The sequence below is a fragment of the Podarcis tiliguerta genome (assembly GCF_965153285.1).
Source record: "Podarcis tiliguerta genome assembly, chromosome: 18".
Classification (NCBI taxonomy): domain Eukaryota; kingdom Metazoa; phylum Chordata; class Lepidosauria; order Squamata; family Lacertidae; genus Podarcis; species Podarcis tiliguerta.
The window spans coordinates 5,399,460-5,420,225 of record NC_139551.1 but is presented as its reverse complement, the minus strand read 5'-3'; the positions used below and the strand labels follow the sequence as shown (position 1 = coordinate 5,420,225).

Genomic DNA, 20,766 nt, shown 5'->3' with positions numbered 1-20,766 from the left:
AGTTTGGCGCTTTTGTTTTTGCTATTTATTTTACGTTTTTGTGGCATTTTCAGTTCATTTGTTTTTGTGACTGTGTGGAACCCAGTGCAGCTACTGATTGATTGAGTGATTGATTGTGTGACTGTGGAAATGGATAAAATGGATAAAATCCAAACAATGACTATCATCAATGCAGGTAAGAAAAAAAAAAAAAATTCACCGTCTACAATACTGTCTTATTTATTTTGTAGTACAGTACACCGACTGTTGCTTTCATTTTATGGATCAGTGGTCTCGTTAGATAGCAAAATTCATGTTCGATTTCTGTTTTAGGGGTTGTTTCTAAAAGTCTGGAACAGATTAATCCGTTTTGCATTGGTTTCTATGGGAAAACACGCCTCGGTTTTGGAACGCTTTGGTTCTGGAACAGACTTCCGGAATGGATTAAGTTTGAGAACCAAGGGACCACTGTATTTCCTTTTCTTCAATCCGTCTCCTGTGTATCGGGCTTTAAGCTTCCCAGTCAAGCCTCTGCTATTGAGTTTACTCAGCAGCCATGAAATATTATGCGTCAGTTGGAAAAGAGAATTAGAAAACCGGGTTTCTTGAGAATCAGGAGCAAATATCCTGGAACGTTTCATTGAGACTTTAATTCCTAATACTGCCTTCCACTTATCAAGAAGATTGGAAGAAATTTAAAGACTATTTCAATAAATATTATTGAATATTAAAGATATGTAACCACTTGAAAGAATCAATTAGGCCTAGGACTGAATTGGGATTAAATTTATAAATAAGAAAATGCACGATATGGAAAGTGATGTAATATGATTATGGCTGTGATTTGGTTTTTCGAAATATTGATATTGGAAACTGCTACAGATACCGTATTTTTCGCTCTATAAGATGCACCAGACCATAAGACGCACCTAGTTTTTGGAGGAGGAAAACAAGAAAAAAAATATTCTGAATCTCAGAAGCCAGAACAGCAAGAGGGATCGCTGCGCAGTGAAAGCAGCAATCCCTCTTGCTGTTCTGGCTTCTGGGATAGCTGTGCAGCCTGCATTCGCTCCATAAGACACACACACATTTCCCCTTACTTTTTAGGAGGGGAAAAGTGAGTCTTATAGAGCAAAAAATACGGTAATTACTAAGAAATTCAGACGGAAGAGACTCGAGCAAGTCAAATACTACGTTTATGAAGATGGATGGTACTTAATTGTAATTAACTGTATTGTATGTTTTTATTTGTTTCCTTTTTTCTATTTTTTTCTATTTTATCTTTTCTTTGTTTTTGTTACTGTTACTTCTTTCGTATTATGCTTATTTACTGAAAATAATAATATTTTTTTTTAAAGGTATTGCCTTTGACTTTCCCCCCTGCAAAAGCACACTTTTCGAGAGTTGATGACTCAAGATCTCATTTTCCTACTCATTTTCCTAAAGTATCAAATTACTTTAATAGTGTCTGAATTTTTAAGTGCTGTCCATGAAGAAAGAACGGCCCATGATAAAGAGACTTAGTGGTTTTTAATGGTAGGTGATGTTGCTGTGTTGTATTATATTATCTATGCACATTGATTTATTTTTTGGAGTTAAGATTAGGACTGGGATAAATTGTGTTCACTGAGCCCGTATTTTATACAGTCTATATATGATGTTTGTATGTCAATGTGCGGTGTGCTATGCCTAATAAAGGATTTTGAATTTGAATTTGAATTTGAATTTTCCTACTAGCTCAGTTTTGGCAAAGAGACAACATTCGCACCTTGAAAAGCCCAAAGGGGAATGTTATTAGCAGAAGATATGAATAGAGGAGACTGGGGTTTGGGGTTCACTTACCAATCGGTTTCCCAGTGTGAATATCGATGATGAATCCAGGGGCCTGGTTGCCACATAGAATCTGGTATTCAGCTGCAACAGGAAGCAGTAAAGAAAGATTTACTCATACACCTCATTACATTACAACCACTGTCATACGGTGGTTCCGCTCTTTCCCCTTGTGCCGTGTTCAGAAAGTGGTGGTGGGGGATGAGTGTTCAGACCCCTGGGCCCTCACTTGTGGGGTGCCTCAGGGCTCTGTCCTCTCCCCCATGCTTTTCAACATCTACATGCAGCCGCTGGGAGAGATCATCAGGGGGTTTGGGCTGGGTATCCATCAGTATGCGGATGATACCCAGCTCTACCTCTCTTTCAACTCAGAACCAGTGAAGGCGGTGAAGGTCCTGTGTGAGTGTCTGGAGGCGGTTGGAGCATGGATGGTGGCTAACAGATTGAGGTTGAATCCTGACAAGACAGAAGTACTGTTTTTGGGGGACAGGGGGCGGGCAGGTGTGGAGGATTCCCTGGTCCTGAATGGGGTAACTGTGCCCCTGAAAGACCAGGTGCGCAGCCTGGGAGTCATTTTGGACTCACAGCTGTCCATGGAGGCGCAGGTCAGTTCTGTGTCCAGGGCAGCTGTTTACCAGCTCCATCTGGTATGTAGGCTGAGACCCTATCTGCCTGCGGAAACTACAACTAATCCAGAACGCGGCACCACAGGGCAGGCGCCACTACCGAGAAGGCCCTCTGTCTGGTTCCCTGTAACCTCACTTCTCACAATGAGGGAACCGCCAGAAGACCCTCAGCGCTGGACCTCAGTGTCCGGGCTGAACGATGGGGGTGGAGACGCTCTTTCAGGTATACAGGGCCGAGGCCGTTTAGGGCTTTAAAGGTCAGCACCAACACTTTGAATTGTGCTCGGAAATGTACTGGGAGCCAATGCAGATCTCTCAGGACTGGTGTTATGTGGTCCCGGCGGCCACTCCCAGTCCCCAGTCTAGCTGCCGCATTCTGGATTAATTGCAGTTTCCGGGTCACCTTCAAAGACAGCCCCACGTAGAGCGCATTTCAGTAGTCCAAGCGGGAGATAACCAGAGCATGCACCACTCTGGTGAGACAGTCCGCTGGCAGGTAGGGTCTCATCCTGCGTACCAGATGGAGCTGGTAGACAGCCGCCCTGGACGCAGAATTGACCTGCGCCTCCATGGACAGCTGTGAGTCCAAAATGACTCCCAGGCTGCGCACCTGGTCCTTCAGGGGCACAGTTACCCCATTCAGGACCAGGGAGTCCCCCATACCCGCCCGCCCCCTGTCCCCCAATGGATTATCCACGTCTCCCCGCTGTGACTAGCTGCAAGGACAAAGTTACTTCTTGCAGTGCTAGGTGTGAGAGATGACCGGTAACGCTAAGCAAGATGCTATGGGAGATTTCGGTGACTGGGGAAGCCACGGAATACTCGGCGCGTGGTTTCGAGAACATGTCATGTAGGGCTGATGACTTACAGCTGGCTGGGGTTGGGCAAGGCTCGCAGGGCTTGTTCCAAGCCTTCCCAATGTTGTATGAACAGCAGCACATCTTCTTAGTCATGTTGAAAGACAGCTCGTTCTCGCAGGTGTCGTTGTAGTTCCGGTAGCAGAGGCTTTTCCTCATATCTGGAGAGGCGGAAGAAGAAGAAGAGTTTGGATTTGATATCCCGCCTTTCACTCCCTTTAAGGAGTCTCAAAGCGGCTAACATTCTCCTTTCCCTTCCTCCCCCACAACAAACACTCTGTGAGGTGAGTGGGGCTGAGAGACTTCAGAGGACACTGACAAACTGGAACGTGTCCAGAGGAGGGCAACCAAAATGGTCAAAGGCCTGGAAATGATGCCTTATGAGGAACGGCTAAGGGAGCTGGGCATGTTTAGCCTGGAGAAGAGTAGGTTAACGGGTGATATGATAGCCATGTTCAAATATATAAAAGGATGTCACATAGAGGAGGGAGAAAGGTTGTTTTCTGCTGCTCCAGAGAAGCGGACACAGAGCAATGGTACCTATTTATCTACTTGCACCGGTGTGCTTTCGAACTGCTAGGTTGGCAGGAGCAGGGACTGAGCAACGGGAGCTCACTCCGTCGCAGGGATTCGAACCGCCGACCTTCCGATCGGCAAGCCCAAGAGGCTCTGGGGTTTAGACCACAGCGCCACCCGCCTCCCTTTCCCTCTGTGGTAGGCAATCCCTTCCTTCGTACCCATGCAGTTGTTGCCTCCATTGACTTGCATGTACTCTGGCGGACAAACACAGGTGTAATTCCCCAGGGTGTTGTAGCAGGTCCCCGGACCGCAGATCCCAATGTGAGCCGAGCATTCGTCAATGTCTGGAGAGAGAGAGAGAGAAAGAGAGAGGTGAGAGGGAGAAAGCCAATGGGACGGTCCCGATGTTTAAATACTGTATTTTTCGCTCTATAGGACGCACCCAACCATAGGATGCACCTTGTTTTAGAAGGGGAGAACAAGAAAAACAAATTCTCCCCCTCTCTGCTCAGCGCCCCTTCAGCGAAGCGGCAGGAGAAACGGAGCCCCTTCCATTTCTCCTCCCGCTTGGCTGAAGGGGATTGGTGATTTCTGTTATCTCCTTAAAGCCACTCCCGACATCGGGGGGGGGGGGGGGTTGCGAGCTCACGCCCACCATCATCCGCGCGGGGCTGGCTGCAGCCCCGCACGATCAGGGGAATCCCCGGGCCCCGGTCATTTAAGGACGGCGCGGCCCGAGAACGCCCCTTTCCTCCTTCTCCGTTCCAGCTGCGTTTTCCCACCCACCCTCCCTCTAGGTTGCCCTCTGACTTTGCTATGGACCTCGGTTGGTCGCCGCAAGAGGCCCGGTAGGAGTTTTTCCACTTGGCTAATTGGCATTGTTTTGAAAGCCATTTGGTTTCGCTGCGCAGCGAATATTTTTTTTCTTGTTTTCCTCCTCCCAAAACTAGGTGCGTCTTGTGGTCTGCTGCGTCTTATAGAGCAAAAAATACGGTAGTTTTTGTTATAATTGACTATTGACTTGCGAGTAGGGACCACTTCTTCTTCTTCTTCTTCTTCTTCTTCTTCTTCTTCTTCTTCTTCGCTTCTCCACAGACAGACAGTGGAGTGGCCCGAAGTTTGAGGGAACATCTCAGCCTCCCATTTTAACAAGGGAATTCTTATTTGTTTTCTCCACAAGCCCAGCCACAACAGTCACTCCTTCTGCACCCTTCGCTCTGCGGATGTACCTTCACAAATTCGGGTGTCCTCATTCAGGTAGTAGCCCAAGGGGCATTCACACTGGAAACTCCCGAAGGTGTTGACACAGTTTCCGCCTTGGCAGAGGCCCGGCAGCTCCTGACATTCGTCGATATCTGTGCGGGAGAGGAAAAGGACCAGAAAAGGGGTTTCGATGGTTACAGCCGGCCCTGTCGTTTGGCAGAGTGGGGCAGCTGCCTCTGGTGGTCAAAACCGGAGGGTGGGGAGTGGTGGCAAGCGTGCCAGAGGGCAGAGCTGGGTGTGGCTTATCTTTTGCCCCCTAAGCTACCCATCTGACCAGTGGTGGCTAGTGCCTGCTGGAACTGGTGGGGTAGAAACCAGGGGCATTGCCAAAACTGAGGAAGAGTAGGTCCATTGTAGTGAATTGACCCAACTCAGCCATGTCCATATATATCGGTAAAGGTAAAGGGACCCCTGACCATTAGGTCCAGTCGTGGCAGAATCTGGGGTTGCAGTGCTCATCTCGCTTTACTGGCCAAGGGAGCCGGCGTACAACTTCCGGGTCATGTGGCCAGCAGGACTAAGCTGCTTCTGGCAAACCAGAGCAGCGCATGGAAACGCCGTTTACCTTCCCACCGGAGTGGTACCTATTTATCTACTTGCACTTTGATGTGCTTTCGAACTGCTAGGTGGGCAGGAGCAGGGACCGAGCGATGGGATCTGACCCCATCGCGGGGATTCGAACCGCTGACCTTCCGATCGGTGAGTCCTAGGCTCTGTGGTTTAACCCACAGCGCCACCCGCGTCCCTAAATTTTCTGTTTTACAATTTAAAATAAGAACATTTAAGAACAGTTTCAGGTTAAGAACGGACCTCCAGAATGAATTAAGTTCTTAACCTGAGGTACCACTGTACACTGGTAAAAGGTAAAGGTAAAGGACCCCTGGATGGTTAAGTCCAGTCAAAGGCAACTATGGGGTTGTTGCGCTCATCTCGCTTTCAGGCCGAGGAAGCCGGCGTTTGTACGTAGATGGCTTTCCGGGTCATGTGTCCAGCAGGACAAAACTGCTTCTGGTGCAACAGAACACTGTGATGGAAGCCAGAGCGCACAGAAACACCGTTTACCTTCCCGCTGCGGTGGTACCTATTTATCTACTTGCGCCAGTGTGCTTTCGAACTGCTAGGTTGGCAGGAGCTGGGCAGAGCAGCAAGAGCTCACCCCATCGCAGGGTTTTGAACCCGGAAGAATAACCCAGCCGCGAGCAAGGAGCTTAGCTGTCCTTACCTTCCAGAATGACTGTTATGGGGTTTGGACGGAATCCTTCGCCGCCGGGACAGAGAGTCTTGTATTCCGCTGTAGAGCAAGATGCACATTACTGAGATTTGATTCTGGAAAGCAGAGAGGGCTTGCAGGCCTTGTCTGTCCTGCTCCCCTTTCTTGCATATTGATGACATTTTGCATATTGATTACATTTATATGACACCTTTTTCCCCAAGTTGCACAAGTGACATATATTATTATTATTATTATTATTATTATTATTATTATTATTATTTCTATACCACTTTATAGTTTAATGGGAAAAACCTCAAAGTGGTTTAAAGGTAAAGGGTAAAGGGACCCCTGACCATTAGGTCCAGTCGTGGCCGACTCTGGGGTTGCGGCGCTCATCTCGCTTTACTGGCTGAGGGAGCCGGCGTCCAGCTTCCGGGTCATGTGGCCAGCAGGACTAAGCTGCTTCTGGCGAACCAGAGCAGCGCACGGAAACGCCGTTTACCTTCCCGCCAGAGCGGTACCTATTTATCTACTTGCACTTTGACGTGCTTTCGAACTGCTAGGTTGGCAGGAGCAGGGACCGAGCAACGGGAGCTCACCCCGTCATGGGGATTTGAACCGCCGACCTTCTGATCGGCAAGTCCTAGGCTCTGTGGTTTAACCCACAGTGCCACCCTTCCAAAGTGGTTTACGACACATTAAAACAATACAACATAGATGGACTCTGCTCACTGGTATTGGCTGGCGGGCAGAGCTCGCAAGGATTCCCCCAGGCCCGGCCAAGCGAGCAGCAACATGAAGCCCGGGTGACCCCAACACCGATCTCAGCGCTGCAAGAGATCCCGCCGTCGCCCCGATCTTGCGTGTCCAGGAAGCAGTTCCCGACGCGAGTATCTGGAACATGAAGGATGAGGATGAAATTAAGACTAAAGGGAATACCTTAAAAGTCAAGGTTCGTTGGTGGAATTGTAAGGTACAGTGGTGCCCCGCAAGACGAATGCCTCGCAAGACGGAAAACCCGCTAGACGAAAGGGTTTTCCGTTTTGGAGGTGCTTCGCAGGACGAATTTCCCTATGGGCTTGCTTCGCAAGACGAAAATGTCTTGCGATTCCTGGGGTTTTTTTTTCGCTCCCCACCCCCTTTTTCTAAGGCACTAAGCTGCTATTAGCCTTTTAGCAGCTAATCCGCTAATCCCTTAAGCCTTTAATAGCCGCTAATAGCTGCTAAACCACTAATAGCGCTAATCCGCTAATCCGCTAATAGGCTTGCTTCGCAAGACGAAAAAACCGCTAGACGAAGAGACTCACGGAACGGATTCTTTTCGTCTTGCGAGGCACCACTGTAATTAAAAAAATTTGGGAAATCATTTACAACCAATTGAAGAAAATGTTCCATTTAACATTTGTTAAAAAACCTGAAGCATTTCTGTTAGGGATTGTAGGGAAAGACGAGAGTTTTAATAGTTACACATGATTTTATTTTTGGAGTTGTCTGCTTACTTTGCAGTTGTTTGTTGTAAAGAATGTATATTATGTGAATAAATTTTTTAAATAATAGCAAAAAAACAAACAAATAAAGAAAGAGGAATTAAGACGACAAGGGCTTAAAAATAAATAAATGGGGGAAATGTATAATTTACCTAGGAGACCGCTGTTAGTAAATTAAAACTTTAGCTGGACTTTAAGAAACACTTGTAAAGTAACGAAGAGTACGGATAATTTGGAAAAATGGACATTGTGGAGAATGTACTGATACGTAGCTTTAAATTCTAATTTAAGGACCCAAGTAATGGATGAGGAGAAGTCATGAGATTCGGATAATCTCACAAAACGATTATACAAGCTGTTTGGATGTAAATTTGTAATAATGAAAACAAATAAAAATATTTCACACACAAAAAATATGACACCGTTGAGCGGACTTATTTGCCAACAGTGACCAAACCCCAACGGAAACGGCACTACAGTGGTGCCTCGCAAGACGAAAAGAATCCGTTCCGTGAGTCTCTTCGTCTAGCGGTTTTTCTGTCTTGCGAAGCAAGCCCATTAGCGGATTAGCGCTATTAGCGGTTTAGCGGCTATTAGCGGCTATTAAAGGCTTAAAGGATTAGCGGATTAGCTGCTAAAAGGCTATTAGCAGCTTAGTGCCTTAGAAAAAGGGGGTGGGGAGCGGAAACCCCCCCCCCCCAGGAATCGCAAGACATTTTTGTCTTGCAAAGCAAGCCCATAGCAAATTCATTTTGCGAAGCACCTCCAAAACGGAAAACCCTTTCGTCTAGCGGGTTTTGAGTCTTGCGAGGCATTCGTCTTGCGGGGCACCACTGTACCTGGTTGCCAGGCGAAACCTGGAAGAGGAGAGGCTCCGAATGTCAGGGGCCAGACTTACCCACGCAGCCCACTCCTGTGGGGTTGAGCTCAAAGTCTTGAGGGCAGTTACACAGGTAGCTCCCAGGTGTGTTGACACAAAGCCCATTGATACAGTTCACCGGATCAGCACACTCGTTGATGTCTGAAAGGTGAAAGCATTATAAGAATTTTAAGGTCTCAAATACAGTGGTACCTCGGGTTACATACGCTTCATGTTACAGACTCCGCTAACCCAGAAATAGTGCTTCAGGTTAAGAACTTTGCTTCAGGATGAGAACAGAAATCGTGTTCCGGCGGCGCGGCAGTAGCAGGAGGCCCCATAGGCTAAAGTGGTGCTTCAGGTTAAGAACAGTTTCAGGTGAAGAACAGACTTCCGGAACGAATGAAGTACTTAACCTGAGGTACCACTGTATAGAAGAAACATTCATAATTTTCCCCTAAATTGATTTTTGATTTTTATTGTTCTTCATGTTTTTATACTGTATTTTATGCTGCTTTTATAATTGTTTTAAATTTGTTGTTAGCCGCCCTGAGCCTGGTTTTTTAACTGGGAAGGGCGGGGTATAAATAAAAATTTATTATTATTATTACAGTGGTACCTCGGGTTACATATGCTTCAGGTTACATACACTTCAGGTTACAGACTCCGCTAACCCAGAAATATTACCTCGGGTTAAGAACTTTGCTTCAGGATGAGAACAGAAATCGTGCTCCAGCGGCGCGGCAGCAGCAGGAGGCACCATTAGCTAAAGTGGTGCTTCAGGTTAAGAATAGTTTCAGGTTAAGAACGGACCTCCGGAACGAATTAAGTATTTAACCCGAGGTACCACTGTATTATAAATGTGCACATATCTAAATATATGAACCATGTGTCTGAAATAGTACGGGAGAGCCATCCTGAAGCCATTTTGACTTTCCTAAATATTCCTTTACGGTAAGGGAGGCAAATGGGGAGAGCCTTCCCATTGTCTTTTCCACTTGCAAATCCTGTCTTAAGGGCTTATTTGTATATGGATAGGGTGAGCCTGTGACCTGGACTCAGGAGCTAAAAAAAGAATGACCAGTCTGCCCAGGAAATGCAATCAGTGACCATTACAGTGGTACCTCGCAAGACGAATGCCTCGCAAGACAAAAAACTCGCAAGACAAAAGAGTTTTTCGTTTTCTGAGTTGCTTCGCAAGACGAATTTCCCTATGGGCTTGCTTCGCAAGACGTTTTCGTAAAAGAAGTTTTCGCCTTTTTCTTAAAACCGTCAATGCATTCCTATGGGAAACCGTCAATGCATTCCCGTGCTTTGCAAGACGAAAAATTCACAAGACGAAAAAACTTGCAGAACGAATTAATTTCATCTTGCGAGGCACCACTGTATCAGTTTTCCGGGCAGAAGAGGAGGAGGAGGAGGAGGAGGAGAAGGAGGAGGAGGAAGAGGAAGAAGAAGAAGAGGAAGAAGAGGAAGAGGAGGAAGAGGAGGAAGAGGAAGAAGAAGAAGAAGAGGAAGAAGAGGAAGAGGAGGAAGAGGAGGAAGAGGAAGAGGAAGAAGAAGAAGATGAAGAAGAAGAGGAGGAGAAGGAGGAGGAGGAAGAGGAAGAAGAAGAAGTAGAAGAAGAAGAGGAGGAAGAGGAAGAAGAAGAAGAGGAAGAAGAGGAAGAAGAAGAGGAAGAAGAGGAAGAGGAGGAAGAGGAAGAGGAAGAGGAAGAGGAGGAAGAGGAAGAAGAAGAAGAAGAAGAAGAAGAAGAAGAAGAGGAGGAGGAGGAGGAGGAAGAAAAAGTAGAATTAATAATAACGCACTGTGTGTCCTTGCTGGTCTTTCTCCTCCGAACTCACCTGTACAGTTCCCTCCACTCCGGTCCAGCTCATATCCATCATCGCAAGCACAGCGGAACATCCCTGGAAGGTTCTGGCAGCTGCCAAACACGCAGATGTTCTGGAAGGTGCACTCATCGATATCTGCGGCAGGTGGGAGGGAATCACAAATGAAATCAACACTCTCTGGGGCGAGTCCAGCACCCGGTGGCTCTTCCTCCGCATGAAAGCATCGCCCCCGATAAATCTGCGAGCCGTTAAGGGGCACGGAGAAAACAGGGAGAGAAAATCTGGCCTCCCTCGAGTCTTCTATGAGACCAATGGGGCATTATTATTATAAAACGACTACCTGACTTTGGCAGACATCAGAAGGCAGCCCTGTTTAGGGACGTTTTTAATGTTTGTTGTTTTATTGCGCTTTCAATATTTTGTTGGGAGCTGCCCAGAGTGGCTGGGGAAACCCAGCCAGGTGGGCGGGGTATAAATGAGAAATTATTATTATGAATTATTATTATTATTATCCGAAGGAAGCTGAAAGTCGGATGATTCATAGCAGACGAAAAAGAGGACATGCTCCCATATATGGTAGCGACAGCCGCCGAGTCGGACGGCTCTAAATGGAGATTAGGAAAATTCTCAGATAGGGTGAATTATTATTATTATTATTATTATTATTATTATTATTTATTATTCCATGGATTTTCCTGGAGGGAAACAATGAGGCAAACAGATGTGTGGATAATAATAATAATAATAATAATAATAATAATAATAATAATAATAATTTATTATTTTTATCCCGCCCATCTGGCTGGGTCCCCCCAGCCACTCTGGGCGGCGTCCAACAAAACACTAAAATACAATAACCTATTAAACATTAAAAGCTTCCCTAAGCAGGGCTGCCTTTAGATGTCTTCTAAAAGTTTGGTAGTTATTTTTCTCTTTGACATCTGGTGGGAGGGCGTTCTACAGGGCGGGCGCCACTACCGAGAAGGCCCTCTGCCTGGTTCCCTGTAACTTGGCTTCTCGCACTGAGGGAACTGCCAGAAGGCCCTCGGAGCTGGACCTCAGTGTCTGGGCAGAACGATGGGGGTGGAGACGCTCCTTCATGTATACTGGACCGAGGCCGTTTAGGGCTTCAAAGGTCAGCACCAACACTTTGAATTGTGCTCGGAAATGTAATGGGAGCCAATGCAGATCTCTCAGAACCGGTGTTATCTCTTGGATGAACTCTCACAGAGCCAAACCTAAGACTCTGCTGGCAAATCTTGGGTTTGAAGCTCACCTCAGCTGGGAAACACCTCTCCAGCACCAGCTGGCAAGGAACTGAGGTCTTGCAAAGTGTTTGGCTCCAGCCAGGCCGCTCTGCTAGGCTGCAAGCGGAGATAACTTCGCTCCCCCGCTTACCTTGACATGCCCTGCTGTCCTCGGTGGGGTTGAAGCCCATTTCGCACTCGCAACGGTAACCACCGGGGGCGTTGAGGCACTGCCCGTTCTCGCAGAGGTTGACGTTGTCGGCGCACTCGTCCACATCTGGGGAGAGGCAAGGAGAGGTCAGGGTTTTTTCTTGGGCTGAGAATCGCTCGTCCCAGAACCGTTGACATTACTTACAACAAGTGGATTCAGAAAATATAAACTGTGTGGAAATAATAATACTAACTAAAGCCTTTGAAATATTTGGAAGAAGATAAAAGACTCTCCTGTGACGCACTATTTAATTGGGATCCGCCATTATGGGATAGACCGAGTTGCAGAGATAAATAGTCATAGGGGGAGGCGAGCTCTTCGTTTGTTATTATATCTGTACTTCAAGTCCGATTTGGCAAACCTCCCTGTTAAGTTGTGGGCGAACATATCAGACGACACAGCGATTCTTCAAACAGCTCTTGTTTATTCAAAGGCCAGGACAGAACTGAACTGAAGGGTTCAGTCAGCCTGCTTATATAGAGCTCCAGTACAACGTAACTGTGGCAACTTTCTAAAACTATCCAATCACTGAATGTCACTTTCGATCCTTCATTTGCATACAAACTATCCAATCACTGAACGTCACTTTCGATCCTTCATTTGCATACAAACTATCCAATCACTGAACGTCACTTTTGATCCTTCATTTGCATACAAACTATCCAATCACTGAACGTCACTTTCGATCCTTCATTTGCATAACTATCTACAGTATCCCCCTGCTGGCCCAGGGTGAGAACTTCAGTACATTACACTCCCCTGGAAACACTAATGCAACCCGCCTGAGAAAATTAAAGAGCAAACGCTTAGATTTTATTTCATCGGAACCGAGAGAAGATGGCGTCTGCCACCAGAGAAGGACTTTTGGATTGATTCGGCATAAACCCCAGCATGTGAGGATATACTGCTAATAATAGACTTACCAGCTGAAAAAAAGAAGAGAAAAAAGGGAGAGTCATACAAATTTCACACAGAAGTATATTATTGCTCACTTCAACTTGCCTGTGGAAACAACTCAGAGGCCATGAAAGAAGGAAGGTTAAAAACAGGAAGATTTAAAGAAGGAACTATTGGGAACTCAAAGCAGTAGAAACATAAGATGATTGGACCCCAAAGAACTTTAAGCATGGGAAGCCCCAAGAAAAATTTATAATTTGGCAAAATATTTGGACTTTATGATATGTATTTGTATAATTTGGAATACGTAATGTGATCTGATTGGATTGTTAAAATGGAAAACTTAATAAAAATTATTATTATAAAAAAAGAGAGAATTGCTCGTCCCACACACTCCAGCCAAGTCCTTTCCCGCTGCGGGAACGGATCCTGCAAAAACCCTGGCTCCAAGGCTCCTTCCCAACCCCAGCCCAGCCGTCTTACCAGAGCACGAGAAACCATCGCCGTTGAAACCGTCTCGGCAGGCGCACCGATAAGACCCTGGGGTGTTCAGGCAGTTGGCGTTGAGGTTGCAGCTATGCGCTTCTGTGGCACATTCGTCCAGGTCTGTGAAGGAAGGAGACAGTGTTGTACTGATTGCTAATTAAATCGACCTCTGAGAAGCTGAGTGACGGGTTGGACTGAACAGAAGACTACATCAAAGAATCACAGCTACGTTGGTATGTTGAAACGGATTGGAAAGGGGGCGGGGGGACTTTTCTCTTTTTCAATATGATTTGCCTAACAACCCCTCCCCAAGAAGAACCGCCACACAACTGATAGCAAGTGAGATAGGAAAATAAACTGTGTGGATGAAATATACTCAGAGTCGCAAAGTGATTTCATGCTCTTTATTCAGCTCATAGTGGTGAGGAGGAATGAATGAAAGTCCCCTCAAAGTATCTGCTTTATATACATTATTTACACAATGGGCTGCACATGATTGGCTAATTCTGGAATGCTACTGTAAGCCAATCAGGTTGTGGATTCACTTAAATCTGGAGCATGATTGGGTGGTTCCTGCCAACCAATCATACTGCTGCATTGTTCTAGGACCAATCAGACTGCTGCATTCTGAATCCTATTGTTCTAGGACCAATCAGACTGCAGCAATTTGGATCCTATTGTTCTAGGACCAATCAGACTGCTGCAATTTGGATCCCATTCAACTCAGTACATAACAGTGGAAATAAAATTATTAACTAAAGGCTCTGTTGTGCAGAAGATCTGGAAACGAAACGAAAGGCTTTTGGATGACGCAGTTCTAATTGGGAACCGCCATTATGAGACAGACTTTGTTGCAAGATTTACAGTCAAAGGGGGAGGAAACCACGGTTCTGTTATCATATCTGAATTCTACGTTTGATTTGGCAAGAATTCCCCTGAAAAGGCTGATTTATGGAGCAACTGGTCTAGGAAAGTTAATGAGCAGATGCTTAGACTGTATCTTATGGGAATTGCTGAAATGGCGCCTGCCGTTTGAATAGAACTTTTGGATCAGCGTGACTATCCACACAGGACTATAATAATGTTTGCTTCAACTCACTTGTGGAGATATTCTCAGAGGTTATAAAGAAAGAAAAAATGACAACAACAAGAAGATTAGAAGACGGGATTTGTAAAGGATAACAACAACGAGATGGAAAGATGGGACTTGCGAACATCAAAGGAGCAGAAATATGAGATGATTGGACCCTTTCTGAACTCGAAGCATGGGAACCCCCAACAAAAATTTAAAATTGGCTAAATATTTGGAGTTTCTAACGTATTGGTATAATTTGGAATTAATGTGATGTGATTGGTTTGTCAATTGGAAATTTAATAAATTTTTTTTTTTTTTTAAAAAAGGAAGGTCATTGACGCAACGCTGCAGTTCAGGCTTACCTCCCAACTCATTTGCACTATTGCAGGTGCTCCTGAATTTTTTGCTTTCATCCCTAAGGACAGACACGGTCCTTTCCCGTAAACCAACTCAGAAACCTGCCGCACGCGATACGTTAGATTTCTAAGGGCTGTTTGGAGTCGGAAAGCGAGGTGCTCTGCACAAGCTCAGGGCTGCAAAAACCCTGTGTGCAGAAATCTAGCATGTGCAAAACAAAAAGCGGTCGGCCTACAGTCCCTCTCCTTGACATGCTAGATTTCTGTGTGTCAGGATTCTGTCATTACGCTCCCTAACGTGCAGGCTTAACAGGGGTTGACGATCTTAGTGAGAACTGGATTATTGGGGTTAAACCTAATTCCCGATGTATGTATGTATGTATGTATGTATGTGTTGTTGTTGTTGTTTAGTCGTTTAGTCGTGTCCGCCTCTTTGTGACCCCCTGGACCAGAGCACGCCAGGCCCTCCTGTCTTCCACTGCCTCCCGCAGTTTGGTCAAACTCATGCTGGGAGCTTCGAGAACACTGTCCCACCATCTCGTCCTCTGTCATCCCCTTCTCCTTGCGCCCTCCATCTTTCCCAACATCAGGGTCTTTTCCAGGGAGTCTTCTCTTCTCCTGAGGTGGCCAAAGTATTGGAGTCTCAGCTTCAGGATCTGTCCTTCCAGTGAGCACTCAGGGCTGATTTCCTTCAGAATGGAGAGGTTTGATCTTTCTTGCAGTCCATGGGACTCTCAAGAGTCTTCTCCAGCACCAGAATTCAAAAGCATAAATTCTTCGGCGATCAGCCTTCTTTATGGTCCAGCTCTCACTTCCATACATCACTACTGGGAAAACCATGGCTTTAACTATACAGACCTTTGTTGGCAAGGTGATGTCTCTGCTTTTTAAGATGCTGTCTAGGTTTGTCATTGCTTTTCTCCCAAGAAGCAGGTGTCTTTTAATTTCATGCCTGCTGTCACCATCTGCAGTGATCATGGAGCCCAAGAAAGTAAAATCTCTCACTACCTCCATTTCCTCCCCTTCTATTTGCCAGGAGGTGATGGGACCAGTGGCCATGATCTTCGTTTTTTTGATGTTGAGCTTCAGACCATATTTTGCGCTCTCCTCTTTCACCCTCATTAAAAGGTTCTTCAATTCCTCCTCACTTTCTGCCATCAATGTTGTGTCATCTGCCTATCTGAGGTTGTTGATATTTCTCCCGGCAATCTTAATTCCGGCTAGGGATTCATCCAGCCCAGCCTTTCGCATGATGTGTATATGTATGTATGTATGTATGTATGTATGTATGTATGTATGTGTAAAGAAGCAGAAGTCCCATCGAAGGAAGAATGGATACAAAAATGTATGGAATATGCAGAAATGGCGAAACTCACCGTTGCATTTCAGCCCATCGCCGAGCCAGCCCGTCCGGCACTTACACCGAAAACTCCCGGGGATATTGATGCACGAGGCGTGCATGTCGCAATTGTGAGCTCCGATTTCACACTCGTCAATATCTGCAAGGGGAGGAGGAGGGAAAGCATGGATTTTATTTATTTTTTTAAAAGTCTGGTTGAAGAGGAACGTTTTTGCCTGGCACCTAAAGGTGTATAAAGATTTCAAGACTTTCAGAGTTTACACAACGGAAGATTCAGCCAGGAGAGCATATTTACAGCTTTATTCAACGGTGATCAGAACAACACTCTCATCCAGTCTCTTACGGACGCGAAACCCTGGTCCAACACTTCCACTGCCTCACCTGCCGAGGCAAAGGAGAAGCAGAGCAGGGCTTAGCCGGGAACACCTGCCGACGTACCTGTGCAACCGGTGGTGCCCTTCTTGACAAAGTAGCCCAGCTGGCAATGGCAGATGAACGATCCTTTGGTGTTCTCGCACTCTCCGTGAAGACAGATGTTGGGGTTCAGGTCACACTCGTTCACATCTGCAAGGGGAAGGGGGGAAAATATTCAGAAAACCCACCTTCCGAAGCCTGTGCTGACCCCAAACTTCAAGCAGCCGTTTCTCCAGGCAGCAGGGAGGTTGTAACCTCCCTGTCAGAGCACATTTGGTGTGCAAAAGGTTCAAGGTTCAATCCCCAGTACCTTTGCGTACGGCAGGGAAAGATCTCTGAGGGCCGCTGCTATGTTAAGTACAGTCATGTAATGGTTCTAGGGGTTGCTCGTGCGTAAGTTGCCGCCACTCCTGGCTAGGTTACCTGGTTGAACCCTTTCTGTCTGGACAGCCTCAAGTTTCGTGGCTGCCTCATTCGCTGGCAGAATCCGTCAGTGGGCATTTCTTGAACCTCTTCCAGCATAGAAGCTGTTTGACGCCCAGTCTCTTCCTACTCTCCCTGTGCGGAAGTCTTCTGCGCAGGGAGGGTGTGGGCAGCGGAGTACCCGTACTCTCTCCGCTGGTCTCCGGCGAGGAGTCTTGGAGCCACCTCTCCGATTCCCCCATCTGCCCCCCTTCTCCACTGGTGTTAGGCTGATTTCCTTCCCCAGCGGATGGGCTGCCTCTCTCCCTACTGGGACCCTCTCCGCCATCCCTCTGGAGCCTCCTCTCCACCTCCAGCTCTGATGGCAGTTCCCTGACAAGTCATATTGCGTTTTTTTTGGGTTACAGACTGCCGAAACCTGGAAGTACCAGAATGGGTTACGTCCGGGTTTCGGTGATCGTGCATGCGCAGAAGTGCTAAATCATGCTTTGTGCATGCGCAGAAACGCCAAATTGCAACCCCTGAGTGCGCAGACGTGCCGCTGCAGGTTGTGAACACTGCGGGTTGCTAACATGCATCCCGCACGGATCACGTTCGCAACCCGAGCATCTACAGTGGTACCCCGCAAGACGAATGCCTCGGAAGACGAAAAACTTGCTAGACGGGAGGGGGAAAAGTGCGTCCTATAGGGCGAAAAATACGGTATATGGTAATGTTCATAAGTGTACCAACCAAGCACGTACATAGATCAGCACTGGAAGGCCAACCTGGAACCATTTTGATTCCTAAGCTGAGTAAATGTTTTCTCTGCAAGGTGAAAGGAAAATGGAAAACCCATTGTCTTTTCCTTCACAAATCCTCTCTTAAGGGCACATTTAAGATATGAATAGGGTGTGAGCCTGTGACCTGGCCCAGGAACTAAGTATTTATCACTACAAAAGACTGGCCAGGCTCCCCAGGAAATCCAATCAAGTAACCTGCCAGACAGGACATAAACAATGACAGGAGAAAATCAACATTCAAATTTCTGTTTTAGACCGCCTTTTCTGTGATGTAGGTGTGATGTATCTGAGGGGTGGTCTTAGGTTACACCCCTTCTGTGATGTATGTAAGATGTTTCTGGGGGTGGTCTTGATCTACAGGGTGGCAATTTCAAAAGTCTTTATAAGGCCTTGCAAGCCATTTTTCTGGGTCCCTCCTCTCTCCTGCAGGTGAGGGGAGCACCCTGTTGCAACAGATCAATAAAGGCCAAGCCTACAGGCTGCCGTTTTGCTCCAAGTAATCCTGGTTGGTGTCTTTGTTTTTGTCCAAGGGAGCGCTCTGATTTTTCCGTTAACAGGATGGATGGGCCAATGGCCCTGGTCTTACCGATGCAAGTTTTCATGTCCAAAGAGGCCATGAACCCGTCAAAGCAGAGGCAGCGGTATTCCCCCGGGATGTTAGTGCATTGTCCGCCATCGCAGATATCTGGGTTGTCCTCGCATTCGTCGATATCTGAAGAGGAGGCAGGGAGAAACAGGTTTTCCTCCTTCCCAACAACAACAACAATAATAATAATTTATTATTTATACCCCACCCATCTGGCTGGGCTTCCCCAGCCACTCTGGGCAGCTTCCAAAAAATATATTAAAATACAGTAATGCATTAAAAGCTTCCCTGAACAGGGCTGCCTTCAGATGTCTTCTAAAAGTCTGGTAGTTGTTTTTCTCTTTGACATCTGGTGGGAGGGCGCCACCACCGAGTAGGCCCTCTGCCTGGTTCCCTGTAACCTCGCTTCTCGCAGAGAGGGAACTGCCAGAAGGCCCTCAGGAGATGGACCCCGGTGTCCGGGCAGAACGATGGGGCTGGAGACGCTCCTTCAAGTATACTGGACCGAGGCCATTTAGGGCTTTCAAGGTCAGCACCAACACTTTGAATTGCAGGGGGTGAGTTCTTTGACCCCCATGCTAGGCACAAGCCCTCGGGGAAGCAGCACTCAGAAGTGAGGAGGCACCATATTATTATTATTATTATTATTATTATTATTATTATTATCCTCCGCCCAGCTGGCTGAGTTGCCCCAGTCACTCTTGGGCAGCTTCCAACACGCACAAAATCAATAATAAAACATCAAACATTAATAGTGGCAATCAGATCCTATATAAAAAAAAGTTACAACAACTTTAAAATAAAATAAACAACTTATACCAAATTAAGCAATAGGCAATAATGAATTCGAATGCAATAGTAAACACTGAAATTAAACACCAACAAGTAATAATTAGACAGTTCACACTTATTGCAATAAAGAATTGTTCATCTATAATAATAAAAAACAGCAGCAAATCGCAATAAAATACCACAAATCGTACAAAACATAATTTAAAAGGATTAAATTAAGAAACAAAGACACACAACTTATAAAATTATTTGAAATGAAACAATATCCAGACTAGGGAAGGGACAGCCTGTTGATAAAATGGATAGCATGTGTGAGAAGCTAAGCAGGGTCCGGTGTGGTTTCAAACTGGATGGGAGACCACGTGCTGAGATTCCTGCATTGCAGGGGGTTGGACTAGATGACCCTGGGGGTGCCCTTCCAACGCTATGATTTCCTCGTTCTTCCGATCTTAGATTCACAGAACCGTGGAGTTGCGAGGGGCCCAAAGGGTTGCTTGGTGCCACCCTCTGCAATGTGGGAATTCTACTTCTAGGATGATGGGCGGGCGGATGAAAAGATGCTCTGCTCACCTGTGCAGGACCGCTTGTCGGGCATCAGCGCATAACCCTCGCTGCAGCTGCACTGATAGCTGCCTTCTGAGTTGGCGCAGTGGGTATCGCAGCCCCCGTTCATGATGGTGCACTCGTCAATATCTGCAAGGGGAAGAATAATCAGGGGCTGAGCACCCGGGGAGGCTGAAAGGACGGCTAAAAGGCACGGAACAGCTGCCAGGACACGAGAAGTCCGCCACATACAGTAGAGGACTCTAACCAGCCAGCCAGCCAGCCGGCCAGTCAGCCATGTCTCCCTCCAGAACACTCCATTCCATCTCCAGCTGCAAGGGGAAGAATAAACAGGGGCTGGGCACCCAGGGAGGCTGAGAGGGAGGCTAGAAGGCATGGAGCAGCTTCCAGGACACGGGGAGTCCACCACATACAGTAGAGGACTCCAACCACCAGCCATGTCCCCCTCCAGAACACTCCATTTCATCTCCAGCTGCAAGGGGAAGAATAATCAGGGGCTGAGCACCTGGGGAGGCTGAGAAGGAGGCTAAAAGGCACAGAGCAGCTGCCAGGACATGGGGAGTCTGCCACATACAGCCAGCCAGCCAGCCAGCCAGCCAGCCAGCCAGCCAGCTGTGTCTCCCTCCAGAACACTCCATTCCATCTCCAGCTGCAAGGGGAGGAATAATTAGCGGGCTGGGCACCCGGGGAGGCTGAAAGGGAGGCTAAAAGGCACAGAGCAGCTGCCAGGACACGGGAAGTCCACTACATACAGTAGAGGACTCTAACCAACCAGCCAGCCATGTCTCCCTCCAGAATACTCCATTCCATCTCCAGCTGATTTGCAGGGGGTTAAACCCGTTTCCCCCCTTGCCAATTAATTCTTATTGCTTCTCAAAAAAATATATTAACGAATCATCCACAGAACTGGCTTGGGAAAAAGGGGGGGGGGAAACCCCAGGAATCGCAAGACATTTTCGTCTTGCGAAGCAAGCCCATAGCAAATTTGTTTTGCGAAGCACCTCCAAAACGGAAAACCCTTTCGTCTAGCGGGTTTTCCGTCTTGCGAGACATTCGTCTTGTGGGGCACCACTGTATAACCAAATCAGTAAATTTTGATACATATATA

The 20,766-nt window shown here is 46.8% G+C and overlaps 1 protein-coding gene across 8 annotated transcripts in view; it reads right to left on the bottom strand.

The window, feature by feature from the left end:
* The window catches only part of FBN3 (fibrillin 3), a 153,870-nt gene that overhangs the window by 35,771 nt on the left and 97,333 nt on the right, over positions 1 to 20,766 (bottom strand). For 6 of the 8 annotated variants that reach the window (XM_083421307.1, XM_083421314.1, XM_083421312.1 and 3 more), the window contains 14 exons: positions 19,665 to 19,787; positions 18,303 to 18,428; positions 16,536 to 16,661; positions 16,114 to 16,236; positions 13,304 to 13,426; positions 11,864 to 11,989; positions 10,478 to 10,600; positions 8,673 to 8,795; positions 7,020 to 7,181; positions 6,297 to 6,365; positions 5,041 to 5,166; positions 4,030 to 4,155; positions 3,304 to 3,453; positions 1,822 to 1,893 (listed from right to left, as the gene is read on the bottom strand). In XM_083421307.1, the coding sequence (XP_083277433.1) occupies positions 1,822 to 1,893; positions 3,304 to 3,453; positions 4,030 to 4,155; positions 5,041 to 5,166; positions 6,297 to 6,365; positions 7,020 to 7,181; positions 8,673 to 8,795; positions 10,478 to 10,600; positions 11,864 to 11,989; positions 13,304 to 13,426; positions 16,114 to 16,236; positions 16,536 to 16,661; positions 18,303 to 18,428; positions 19,665 to 19,787 (1,698 nt within the window). The remainder of the gene's footprint in view (positions 1 to 1,821; positions 1,894 to 3,303; positions 3,454 to 4,029; positions 4,156 to 5,040; positions 5,167 to 6,296; positions 6,366 to 7,019; positions 7,182 to 8,672; positions 8,796 to 10,477; positions 10,601 to 11,863; positions 11,990 to 13,303; positions 13,427 to 16,113; positions 16,237 to 16,535; positions 16,662 to 18,302; positions 18,429 to 19,664; positions 19,788 to 20,766) is intronic. The other 2 variants (XM_083421311.1, XM_083421313.1) reach the window with 2 other exon arrangements.